The following is a 12655-nucleotide window of genomic DNA, read 5'->3' on the forward strand; positions in this document are numbered from 1 at the left end:
GCAGGGTTAAAGAACTATCTACCCATCTGTCCATCCATCTGTCCCCTTTCCTAGGAGTTGGACATTCGATGGAATCCAAGTTGACATCTTTGGGAATTAAAACTTGTGGAGACTTGCAGTATATGACCATGGCAAAACTCCAGAAAGAATTTGGTCCCAAAACAGGTCAGATGCTTTATAGGTTCTGCCGTGGTCTGGACGATAGACCAGTTCGAACTGAAAAGGAAAGAAAATCTGTTTCAGCTGAGATCAACTATGGAATAAGGTTTACTCAGGTACTGACCTCTTCACAGCTTTTACCTTATATTCTTCTTTATATTTTCACATAGTCCTTCCTCTCCACCTAGACCAGAGATTCTTGATGCTTGAAATGAAGTCTTAAAGAACTCTTGCTATTCCCAGAAGGCTCGTCTTTAACAGATGGGGAGCAGGATATAGTGAATCGTACACATGTTTAATGTTTAAAGTACTTGAGAATTCTTAGGTATGTAGTAAAATAACGTGGAGGTTTTGTTTTGTTTTGTTTTAAATGCTTGTCTGTAGCCAAAAGAAGCAGAAGCTTTTCTTCTGAGCCTTTCAGAAGAAATTCAGCGACGACTTGAAGCTGCTGGTGTGAAGGGCAAACGCCTGACTCTCAAAATCATGGTACGAAAGCCAGGGGCCCCCGCAGAAACTGCAAAATTCGGAGGCCATGGAATTTGTGATACCGTCACCAGGTAAGCTTGTCTTAAAAAGGACACTGGATATGGACATTGTAGTGCGGGTTATTACAGTTAATAGAAAACGAAAAACCCGGGAAGCGTGTGCATGCAGGTCTGTGAGCGCTGAGGTCCTGGATGCTGTTGTCTGTCCGCCCGTCAGCGCGTCCTGACCTCGGCCGCCTGTCCCCGGGCTCTCGGGGCTGTTGGCTTCAGCGTAAGGACAGAAACGGAGATGGCTGTGGACTTAGTGAAAGGGTCCTGCGTGATTCTCAGTGTAATGATCAGAAATGACCTGGATGAGACGTTTACTTCATGTAGGGAGGGATCATTGCTTTTTGTGGGAAGATTAGTCACTTAGTCTCTGCAAACTGGTAGGAAGCATTTTCAAACCTGGTGTTTTTATGAGGGCCTCTGATGTAAAATTTCATGTAAGATTTGTGACCAATGTGAAAATGCCAATTTTGTATGCCATTTTATACGACACAGAACACTGCATTGTAATTTATCTGTCAATCAGTGAAAGCTTTTTGAGACTTTGGGCCCTGAAAGCCACATATAAGAAAATCTGAAACATAGTTTAATTAAGGGTCAGCACATGCCAACCACATATGTTACATTCTTGTTATGGTACGTTGCTAAGAGTCATGAGATGACTGCTCTCAAATTCAGAAAACTTCCAGCTTTATCATTAATGCAGTTATTCACCATGAAAACAAGGGTTATAAATTACACATTAAACATAGTTTTTAAATATGTTTTTATGCCATTGGTAATCTTAAACTATTTACCTGTTTTAATAAACATTTTGCTATACCTATATTTCAAGTGGTGGTTTATAAATACAGTGTAAGTAGTCATTTCTATAATAAGTTGGTTATTAGGTCTTTAGTCAGGGATATAACTATCTTTTTAAACATGGTTTCTATGGGGAAATGAGATCCAATTTATAATGCCTTTTCTGGTAATGTAACCTGGGACTTTATTTGCTCAAGATACATGGAAAGGATCGTAAAAAAACTACATTTTTCTTTGAAAAGAGAACTGGAGGTAGAGGTTCCTCTTGTTGCTGTGCCTGTAAAACACCTGTCGTTACTGAGCACCATGTATCTTGGTGCACTCGGCAGTACCGAGGAGCTCACTCTGCCTAAGTGCGATAGGAAAATCGGCCTTCCTTTAATCCTTCTTAGAAAACCCAGGCACTCCAAAAATCTAATTACAACATTTTAAAAATTGAAATTTTCACTATACTCTATTTCCCCCAAATGAAGGATAATATTCATTTAGCTTTTTTTGTAAGCACATACCTGCTTGCTGCTGTTGGCATTTTATTTGTTCTTTTTTGCCCAAAACTTAAAGTTTTAGTATGAAAATGTTAAACATATACCAAAGTAGAACAGTGGAATGACCCCGTGCCCAGCAGCTGGTCTCAGCGGGTGCTGTCTCTCCCCTGCCCCCCAGTTATTTTGAGGCAAATCTCAGAGACCATGTCATCTCTTCCACAGATCTTCCACTGTTTTATCTCTAACAAGTAAGGACTTTTTATTTAGTAAACACAGAACAGTTCAGAATCTGCCTGTGTTGCTGGCAATAAAGTATACATTTTGCCATGCCTGTAAAATAACATCTTTGGATGAGACATGATAATGCGTAAAACAGCATGATTAACTGAAACTGTAATGTTATAAATGTTACCGAACTACAGATCAACTGTGAGCCATTAATTGAAGCCCGACACTTTGGTGGTGGTACAACTGCACACGTGCTCTAGTGACAGACTGTGAAATACTGTAATATCCACCCTGTACTCCTCTAACTCATGCTGATGAGCTACTTCCTTCCTGTGGGCCAAATCCAGCCTCCGGCTGTTTTTACATGATTTGTGGGAGCAGAGAATGATTTTTATATAAAGGGTCCTAAAAAAATGAAGACTGTGTGAAAGAGACCACCAAGTGCAAGCTGTTTAGTGAGTGGCCCTTTCCAGAAGTAGTTGTGGGCCCCTGCTGCGGTCTAATTGAAGCTGTGTCTGGCTTAGTAAATTTAGACGTGTCTAATAATTCTGTGATCTCTTGTATTTGGCCTTAATCAAAAGCTCCATGGCAGTCCTGTGACTCACAGGCACATGATAACAGTCATTGAAATGGCAAAATCTAAGTTGCGAAAGTCACAGAGCCACATCTGTGGCTTGATTATCACTTATAAAATTTTTTCTTGTAACAGATTTCCTTTTGGGAAAAGAATTTTACCCCCTTGGAATTCTTTTGTGTTTATGTGTTTTTTAATCTGAATTGTCTGTTTTTTAAAGCGCTATATGTAACTGAAAAGGTCAGATACAGCTTCCAGTCCCTTGCACTATTCTCCGGCTCTGAGCACCATTTTCAACTTTTTTGTGGTTTATTCTGGAATTTACACCCATATTTCTAGAAAAATACTTAAACTGCTGTCTCTAGCGTGAGTTTCACAAGGTCTTCGCTGACCGTCTGCTGTGGGAGGGGCTTGTTCCCTCTCCTCCCTCACCAGTTCCTGTTCTCCCCACTGACCTGTATCCTTTGCCCCCAGGAAAGTCGGCGGGTTTTGGTTCGATCACTGTCCAGTGTTACATTACGGTGACATGTACACTCTGCATGTAGCTGGTCCGTTTGGCCCACTGCGACCATTCTCCTTCCTGCTGAACTTGTTTTTCTTGGAGTTACTATTGAGTACCTTGTTTTGCTTGCTTTGCTGTGAATTTGCCACTGAGCTGGTCCCCAGACTCCCTTCCACCCTGACTGTTTGCATCACATCAGCTGTCTGCTGGTCTGGTCTTTTTTCTTGGACACCTCGCTCTCAGGGCCCTCCAGCCTGCTCCTCTAACCTGGATTCATTTAAGACCTGCTGCAAAGCTGGAGTCGTGGGATGTCCTTTCTCTGTGTGGATCCCTGTTTTCCTGGATCCTGCGTCTCCTCCTCCTCGTATCTTAAGAATCCTTGGGTGTAAACTTTTTTGAACCTGTTTATACTCACACTCAATAGTTTTTCTCACTGAAAGATTATAAATATAATTTAGAAATCATTTTTCTCACACATGTAAATGCTCCAGTGTGGTCCTCTTTCCAGGGTTACTGTTGAGGTGGTCACTGCTCTTCTAATGGCCTGTTTGGTACAGGAGATCTCGTTCTCTCTGAAACTTCTTTTTCGTTCTTTTTTCTTTTTTTTTATAGTCAGTTTACAACGTTGTGTCAACTCCTGGCGTACAGCCTGTCAACTCCATGTCTCATACACACACATACATGTATTCCTTTTCATAGTCTCTTTCATGATAGGTTACAAGATACTGAATACAGTTCCCTGTGCTCTACGGTAGAAACTTGTTTATCTGGTTCTGTGAGCACTTCCGTGTATTTCCGATTGTAAGAGATACTCTGGCAAAGCTGGTCGGTGTTCAGGGAGAGCCGTTCCACGTGCGGAGCTTCGGGGTCTCCGTGGGCGGGGTGAGCGCCGCGCCCTCCTCTCCGCTGCCGTGGCCGTGGCCCAGCCCCCAGGGTCCTCTCTCTGGTGCAGCTCCTGGGGCTGTACTGATCTGTGTTTGTGCCACGTATTTTGGCAACAGTAAATTTTTTGTTTCTGTTAACATTTTACATTTTTAAATTTATTCTTTGGACATTTAAATATTTATAGTATCTCTCGTTTCATGGATGCTGTATTATCTCTTATCTCTTAAGTATCCTCTGTGTCAATCTGTTTCTCCGAGTTCCTTTTTTCCTGTTTTGGTTGCCGCCTTTTACATCAGAGATTTCCTTGGAGCATTTATCTGTCTGCTGGTTCTTGGCAGTTTGTATGTGAGCTGCCACAGGGCTGTTTGGAACCTCTGGGTTCTCAGTGGGACTTGCAGACCAGGGGGCGGGTGAGTGGTTGGAGGGGCTTGGTCTTTGGTCACAACCAGTTGGCAGTAACTGCAGTCTTTTCTGTTAGGCTGCTCGGTTCCCCAGAATGAAATCCTCCCGTGTCCTGCTCGGGGGCGTGTGAGACGCAGTGGTGGCAGCTGGCGTTCTGGTTACTCAGTAGGAACGGGGCCTGGGTGCCAAAGAGCATGTTACGCTGCTTCTGAGCGGGGGCCTCGCTCTTCCTTAGCGGTGCCTGGTTCCCTTCTCGGTGTCAACGTCCTCATCCGTCACTCGGAGGGGGTCATCCCTGAGTCACCTCAGCTGTTCTCAGCCCCATTTTCTCCCCTCCTTTCGTAAATACCAGACACCTCCAATTGCTGACCTTTTCTGAGGTTTTGTAGCATAAATTCCCTTATCTCAGGTCGGTGTCTTGCTTCTGGGCATTTAGCAGGCATTTGGTAACTTTCCGTTTACCGACTTGCTTTCAGTTGTCTAAATGATGGCTAACATCTTCCCTCGACTCTTGTCTTCTGTCACTTCTCTGTCTTTTAAGAATTTACACCTTTTAAAAATAATTTCAAGTCAATTAAGTATTGTTTTGGAAAGAAATGAAGATAAACACGTGTGTTTATCCCACCGTGCGCCACTACAGGTTTGCTTTTAAGTTATTCTCTGACTGTGTGAAATAAATTTAAGGGAGTTATTAGGTAACAAATTAATGGAAATTTTTTGCAAATGGCTTCTTTAAAGAAACAGGTACGTTCATAGACGAATGTATAATGTATTCATGATACTGAAAAAGCACAGTAAATGTAGTTTTGGTCACCCAGTAAGGAATGCTGGCACATGCTCTCCTCCATCAGGAGTTATGTGGCTCTAAGAGGTATCTGTTCCAGGCTGTCTGGGTTTAGACAGGATGACACCAGACTCCGTCATCAGAGCTGTCAGCACATTTCTGTGTCCGCTTACGGAGCCTCTGAGAAAGGATAGTTGTACTGGGCATATTCACATATTGAAAACAGAGTCAAGAAAATACAGGAGACTCATCTTTCTTTCCTGAATATTAATCGTACCTCAACACAGATGATCTTGGAACCTAAAACCTCTCTTGGAATCTAAAACATTGTACTTATCGTTCATGCTTAGTTGCAACATAATATGCGGTTTGTATGTACATTAACTGCAATACATCTTTTGAAAACATTTTTCTTAACTTAGTTTTAGTTGACCAGGTCCCCATTAGTTTTTATCGGAAAGTCCCACTGTTCCTTGATTTTTCTTCTCCCCCTTGTCGCCAATGTAATTAATGTAGTATTACTGGCTCCCTTGAAGGAAGACTATCTCATTCTTTTTTAGGGAATATATTTAGTACTTACTTAACTTTCTGGTAACCTTACTTACAACTTTCCTTTAATTCTTCAAACAGTTCCATACTATTGAGGTACCAGAGCATACGTATGGAATGTGGCTTTTGTTCCCTAAAAAGTTAGTTCTGTCACTCACAGGACGGTGACTCTTGGCCAGGCAGCAGACAGTGCCCAGGTAATCGGGAAGGCTGCGCTGAACATGTTCCAGACGATGAAAGTCAACATCTCGGATATGAGAGGGGTGAGTGGGTGACGTTTTAAACAGGACTTCGTGTGACGTCGCTCTCACGTGAGGCTCGATCTGAGGCTGGTCGTGGTGGGCAGAGGGTCTGCCTACAGGCTTTCAGCTCCACTGAGTCACAGGGGGAACGGAGGCTGAACTCCCAACTCTCGCCTGGGCTGGTCTCCTCCTTTAGAGTCATATTTGTCCTGAAATCTGTTTTCTGCCTAGAATAATTCTGAGTTCCGTATCGTGAATTTTTATAGTAGCTTTTAAACAAGGACTGGCTTCCCCACACCCCCCCCCCAACACACACACACCGTGCTCGCTCCCTTGGAGGCGAGGCGGGTGGGCTGCAGGTGGTTCCTGACCTTTCAGGTCCCTGATGACTGATGGTCTGGAAGGGGGTTCAGCACAGGCACATCAAAATGCCTTTGGAACAGACCGAGGAGAGGGCAGCAGACATGGGAAAACCTGAATTTACTTTTCTTAAAGATGACCCTGGGCAGCAGACCGTGTGCGCACGCACGTACGTGAGTCAAGGGCGGCCACCGGCTCGGGGCGGGTTGTGTGGAAGGATCACAAAGGCGCCGAGCCGTGACCCACGCTTCCCGTCCAGGAAGTTCTCTCGTGCTGTGTGAGGGGACTCCTCCTCTGTACAGACACCCGCAGCCCCCAAACCTGTTGTTTATGTAAAAGTACTTCATTTTGAATGGTAGATGAAATAAAGCTGCAAGTAGACTGATCCTTTTTAAATTAAAAAAAAATTTTAAACCTTAGTTGATGAGAACTTCAGTGGAGCACAGTATTACACTTTTTTGGATTTTCTGATTTGAGAGATTCTCTTTGGGTAGAATTGGGTGCTCTAAGGTTGAGGGGAGTAGCGCTCACTGGCTAGTAAAGAAGCAGTTGGTTCTGTTTTGTTTTTGTTTTATTTACTTATTTATTTCGGGGGGAGGTAATTAGGTTTACTTACTAACCGAGGGACTGGGGGTTGAATCCAGGACCTCATGCGTGCTAATAAGCACAAACCCTACGACCGAGCTACCCCCTGCCCCCCACCCCCTAGAAGTAGGTTTTTAAGTAAATCACGTAAAAGGCTGTTTCAATATTTTCCCTTAACCTTTCCCCTAGAAGCCTGTTTTTCGTTCTGGCCCTAGGTCGGGATTCACGTGAATCAGCTGGCTCCAGCCGGCCCGAGCCCTCCCGCACGCGCCGCTCGCCCGTCAGCCCAGTCAGGTCCCGTCCCTGGTGGGTCTCACTCCATCCTGGATCTCCTCCAAGCTCAGAAAGCTCAGAAAGCCACAGAGGAGGAGCACAAAGAAGGTCAGTGGCCGTCAGCCTCGCTCTCGTTTGGTGCTGCTGTATCGCTGGGAGGGCCGCTCTTGTGAGAGCTGGTGGCGTTGTGCGCCTTAAGGAACAGATTGACGTTGTGAGTTACGATGAATGAATCAGTAATGCAGTTTGCTGTATCTGCGGTAGATTAAAGTGCCCTACGACCCCCTCCCTGCCCATGCCGGGAGGAAGCTGTTGTATGGCATTGTCTGTGCTTCCAGTGCTCCTGGCTGCTGTGGACCTGGAAACATCACCTGCCTCTAGAACCCGCACTTTCTTGCCGTCTCTTCCTACACATCTGACGTCAAGTGCCAGTCCTGCTGCTAGCAGAGCTGAGTCTTCAGGGAAATGGAATGGTCTGCATTCTCCCGTCAGTTTAAAATCAAGACTTAACCTGAGCATAGAGGTCCCGCCACCTTCCCAGGTATATTTTTATAGTTATAAATATGATGTAAGTACAAGAGTAGCTTTACAGTAGGAATGATGTTTTTAATTTGTCAGAACAGCCGAGAGAGGGAGAAAGGGCTACTTGATAGGGTGGGTCAGTTACTGAATCCAAAGGGGAGGTCAGGTCGGGTGAGGCTGTGCGTCTGCAGAGGTCGGCAGTGCGTGTGGGTCGTACTACACGGATGGAAGCCGGTCCTGTGAACTCCGCCGTGCCTTTCCCACGGCTGTGATCACACGGACTCACTCTTCTACGCAGCTTTGGAGATCGTCAGTAGAGGCCTGGTGCGAGAGGGTTTTCTAACAGCGTTTGCAGACAGTTCCTTCAACAGGGCTCTTCCTGACACGGGCCCGTCGGTGCGGCCTGACTGGGTGCTGTCGGCCCTTTCGTTCCTTGGAAGCTTATTAACATAGCGCTTCAGGCTCTCTTGGGAAAATCAGTTCTCTGTCCCCTAAGTGGTAGGAGGCTGAAGGTGGACATGCTGGCTGTAAGACTAGGGACAGGGCGACAGTGAGATGCTTGCAGTGAGTGGACCCCTGTAGCTGGTGAGTTACCCCCCAGTAGCTGCTCCTGGCAAGGTGAGACTGGCCCGCCAGCTCATGGAATGGCGGGTTTCCGAAGGGATGTCCACAGTGGGCAGAGGATGTTGGTGTGCAGGCTGGAGAAAAGTTTAGCTTCTAGAATCTCTTTTTTCTGGCTTGCTGCTCTTGGTGTGTATGTACTTATATTATGGGGCAGATAGTCTCCTGTCTAAGAGGTAAACTTCTGGCCCAGGAAACAACATATGCCTCAGACCTTGGCCCCCTCCCCTGGGTGAGGTCTGAGCGCTCTGCCTGCCCCTGTGCGGGAGGGTCAGTGTGTGGTCCTGGCGGGGGCTCACACTCGTCATCTCCAGATTCCACGTTACTAACCAGGTGTCAGTGGCAGAAGACCAAGACATCCCAAAACGTGCTGCGTTGCGGGGTGGCACATGGAGCATGGCTGCACCTCTGTCCCTCATCCAGGGTGTTGAGGTGGCAGTGACGGTGCTGCCTTAACTCTCGACACATCACCTCTGAGCCTGCTCTGACCTCAAGACGGGTGTGTGTGTGGTGTCTTACAGCTGGACCCGTCTGTTTTAGAAGCACTTCCGCCTGATCTCCGGGAACAAGTGGAGCAAGTCTGTGCTGTCCAGCAAGGAGAGCCACAGGGCGACAAGAAGAACGAACCAATGAATGGCTGTAATACAGGGATTCTGCCACAACCAGTGGGGACGGTTTTGTTACAAATACCAGAACCTCAAGAATCTAGCAGTGATACGGGAATTAATGTAATAGCCCTGCCAGCCTTCTCACAGGTAAGTGAAATTGTGGGTGACGGTCCAAGTATCGCCCCCAGCCTCCTCCCACTCAGGGCACTTCTTTTTCCTTCTGCACCTTAACCTCAGTGCTTACATCATGTCCCCCGTCCCCTGGGTGTGGGGAGAAGTGGCTCGTCACCACATCGTCTGCAGGACTGAGGCTGACAGCAGATGGCAGGGGAGGGGGAGGCTTCCATCCAGAGGAAGGAAACACATTCTGCCGCCTCACTGGCCAGAGACCTGGACCCCGAGTACCAGGGTGAAGACGGGTAACCATACACGGGCAGATAACCACCGACGCTGATGTTTAAAAAGCTACACGTGTGCCTGCTGTCTTGAGTTTTGCTTCTCATGTTCTACTAGTGCTGCTTGCTCTGGTTGCTCAGCAGTGCGGTGGTTTTTAAATTAAATCAGTTCATACTCAAGTTTTCTTATTCTCACCCTAAACCTTGTGAGGATTTAATAAGCTTTGATATTGAAGGCCCATTAAGAATTCATACAGATCAGGAAGGTGTATGACTTGGAATAGTCTGTTTTGTGAAAAATTTAGACCAGCTGCTTATATAGAGTCAACTCAGGTCTGACTTTGAACTTTCTCTTGTCCACTAGGTGGACCCTGAGGTGTTTGCGGCCCTTCCTGCTGAGCTTCAGAAGGAGCTGAAAGCAGCCTACGATCAAAGACAAAGGCAGGGGGAGAACCCCAATCCCCAGCAGCAGGCCAGCACGTCCGGTAAGCTTTGGAAGTCACTCTTAACAAAAATGGAGAGGAGAGAGGAAATCTTTGATTGCTGGGTACATAACGGCCAGGCCTAAGCCGCTGGGTGTGTGAAGTGCTCCCGGAGGGGGGACAAGCACACAGTCCCGATAGTGCGGTCATTCGTCACCCTCTTTGGGTTATCTGTAACTTCCTGACTTAAAAGTCAGAGCACGTTAGTACCCAGCAGTCTTTTGAGTACGTGTCAAGCCAGTTGTTCTGAGGCTGAGCTTCCAAACAAAATCTGAAAGCTTTCTGAATGTGCATCCCAAACGTATTTAAAATGAGGACAAACAGTGCCTGCTGAACCATTGTAATACTTCACCTGTTGTTTTCATTCAGTCCTATCCTGTGAGCCCTCAGTGTAGACAGACAGGGTCCCAAAGGTCACTGGTAAGTGGCTGAGCAAATCCTAGGCGTTGTGGGGCCTACACTGTCAGCCGTCGTTATCACACCCACCCCGCAGCCTTAGAAAGAGGCCCGTGCTGGGTGTGCGTGTGCGGGAGGAGGAAGGCGAACCCAGGCTGCTCTCCAGACATATTTTGTTGAGGAGCTTATGTCCATTTTCTTTTAGTGCCAAAGAATCCATTACTGCAGCTAAAGCCAGCAGCAATGAAAGAAAAGAAAAAAAGTAAGAAAAAAACCCCCATCAGTCCCCCAAAGACGATCCAGAGCCCTTTGAAAAACAAGCTGCTTAACAGTCCTGCAAAACCCCTGCCAGGGGGCTGCGGGAGCCCCCGGAAGTTAACGGATGGATTTCTGAAACACGAAGGTCCTGCCTCGGAGAAGCCTCTGGTAGTATTTTTTGTTACACTTTTTAAACTTTGACCTTTTCCTTCATCAGATCTTAACATACTTGATATTATATAAACATAGTGCTTTTTATCATTTGTTTTCTTAACAGGGAGAACTCTCTGCTTCCACTTCAGGTGTCGCTGGCCCTTCTGGTTTGCAGCCTGACCCGTCTGGGTGTGTTAGACCCCCAGCGCCCAACCTGGCTGGAGCGGTTGAATTCAGTGATGTGAAGACCTTGCTCAAAGAGTGGATAACTACCATTTCAGGTTGGCTGGCTGGCGGCCCATGGCAGCCACAGACTGAGATGTGAGGGTCCTGTGAGTACAGGATAGGAGCAGGCTCAGTTTGTAGATGGAACCGTATTTCTAAATCTAATAAGCTTAAACCAGACACCCCCTTTTTAATCTCTGGGGCTGGCTTTGAAAAGTTCCCATGTGATAGCTTTCAAGTCCGCGGTGTTGTAGAAACAGAGTTCTCCTTTGTCCCTGCGCATTTCTGCCTTTCTCCTTCAAGAAGATAAGCTGGTTCTCATTTGCGGTTCCTCCCCTCTCTAGATCCAATGGAAGAAGACATTCTGCAAGTTGTGAAATACTGTACTGATCTCATAGAGGAAAAAGATTTGGAAAAACTGGACCTGGTTATAAAATACATGAAAAGGTAACCATTCAGTGCTTTCACGAATAGGGGGGGAAAAAAAAGACATGTCCCAACAGCTGGGGGGAGGGCGCTGGGCACGTTGCAGCCTTCATAGCAATCGTGAGTTACTGAGAAAGGGCTGCCTTTATTTTGAATTCCAGAGGAAGAAATGCCCTAAAAGTATTGAGATCACTCCCCTCAAGGTTTTATATAATTTAAACCACATTAAGTACTTTCTGAGGATTTCAGGAGTTGGTGGCAAAATTCATTTGTTACAAGATGTTAAACTAATTCTTGAAAGATCAGCCTTTCTGATCTGCTCGCCTCACCTTCAGGTTGATGCAGCAGTCGGTGGAATCGGTTTGGAACATGGCATTTGACTTTATTCTTGACAACGTTCAGGTGGTTTTACAACAGACTTACGGAAGCACACTGAAAGTTACGTGAGCAGCACCGGGCCCGGTGCTCCTGGGGCTGTGCCATCGGTGCTGGTGAGGTGTTGGCAAAGTGCATGACAGTAATGCTCTGAGTTGATAATTTCCAATTTCTTTTTAAGCCAAGTGTTTTGTACATTTCTTTTCAATAAGTGCCAAATTTGTCAGTATTGCATGTAAATAATTGTGTTACTTCTTTAACTGTAGTATAGATTCTATTTACAAAATGTTTGTTTATAAAGTTTTACGGATTTTTACAGTGAAGTGTTTACAGTTGTTTAATAAAGAACTGTATGTATATTTGTACAGGCTCCTTTCTGTGACTCCTTTAGGAAGCGAACCCTCAACTATTGTAACTAAAGGCTGAGAACCCTCCAAGCCAGACTGTGACAGGCTCCACCAAGCTCTGACGTTCCTGCGAGGTTCCGGACCAGGCGTCGGCTTGGTCCAAGCAAGGGTAAACCTTCCACACCAGCCGTCAGTCTCCACCCCAAGCATGAACACAGGAACGTGTTAAGAAAATCTTCTTTACTTCTTCCAAGTGGAGGAATTTACATCTTTTTAATTCTAACACACACAATTGAAGATTAAGTTTTTCCTGGGAAAATTATGTCCCACAGATGGTTTAAGTTAGGGTTTGTCTTTTTGCCTCTACTGGCCCTTGAGAAACTTCAATAATAAGCGTGGTACAGTTTCAAATGTATATAAAAGTATTTTTCTATGCTCTGTGTTGTGCCGTAACACTTTAAAAATAGAGTTTACTTCTATAC

The 12655-nt window shown here is 45.8% G+C and overlaps 1 protein-coding gene across 8 annotated transcripts in view; it reads left to right on the forward strand.

The window, feature by feature from the left end:
• Window positions 1–12334, forward strand: part of REV1 (REV1 DNA directed polymerase) — a 73580-nt gene extending 61246 nt beyond the window's left edge. For 6 of the 8 annotated variants that reach the window (XM_074354621.1, XM_074354623.1, XM_074354624.1 and 3 more), the window contains 11 exons: window positions 55–275; window positions 544–716; window positions 6066–6168; window positions 7308–7473; window positions 7704–7906; window positions 9030–9263; window positions 9876–9996; window positions 10595–10815; window positions 10925–11081; window positions 11370–11472; window positions 11787–12185. In XM_074354621.1, the coding sequence (XP_074210722.1) occupies window positions 55–275; window positions 544–716; window positions 6066–6168; window positions 7308–7473; window positions 7704–7906; window positions 9030–9263; window positions 9876–9996; window positions 10595–10815; window positions 10925–11081; window positions 11370–11472; window positions 11787–11898 (1814 nt within the window). In that variant the 3' untranslated portion in view covers window positions 11899–12185. The other 2 variants (XM_074354622.1, XM_074354625.1) reach the window with 2 other exon arrangements.
• The last annotated feature ends 321 nt before the right edge of the window (window positions 12335–12655 follow it).

This window comes from Camelus bactrianus, chromosome 28 (genome assembly GCF_048773025.1).
Source record: "Camelus bactrianus isolate YW-2024 breed Bactrian camel chromosome 28, ASM4877302v1, whole genome shotgun sequence".
Lineage (NCBI taxonomy): Eukaryota > Metazoa > Chordata > Mammalia > Artiodactyla > Camelidae > Camelus > Camelus bactrianus.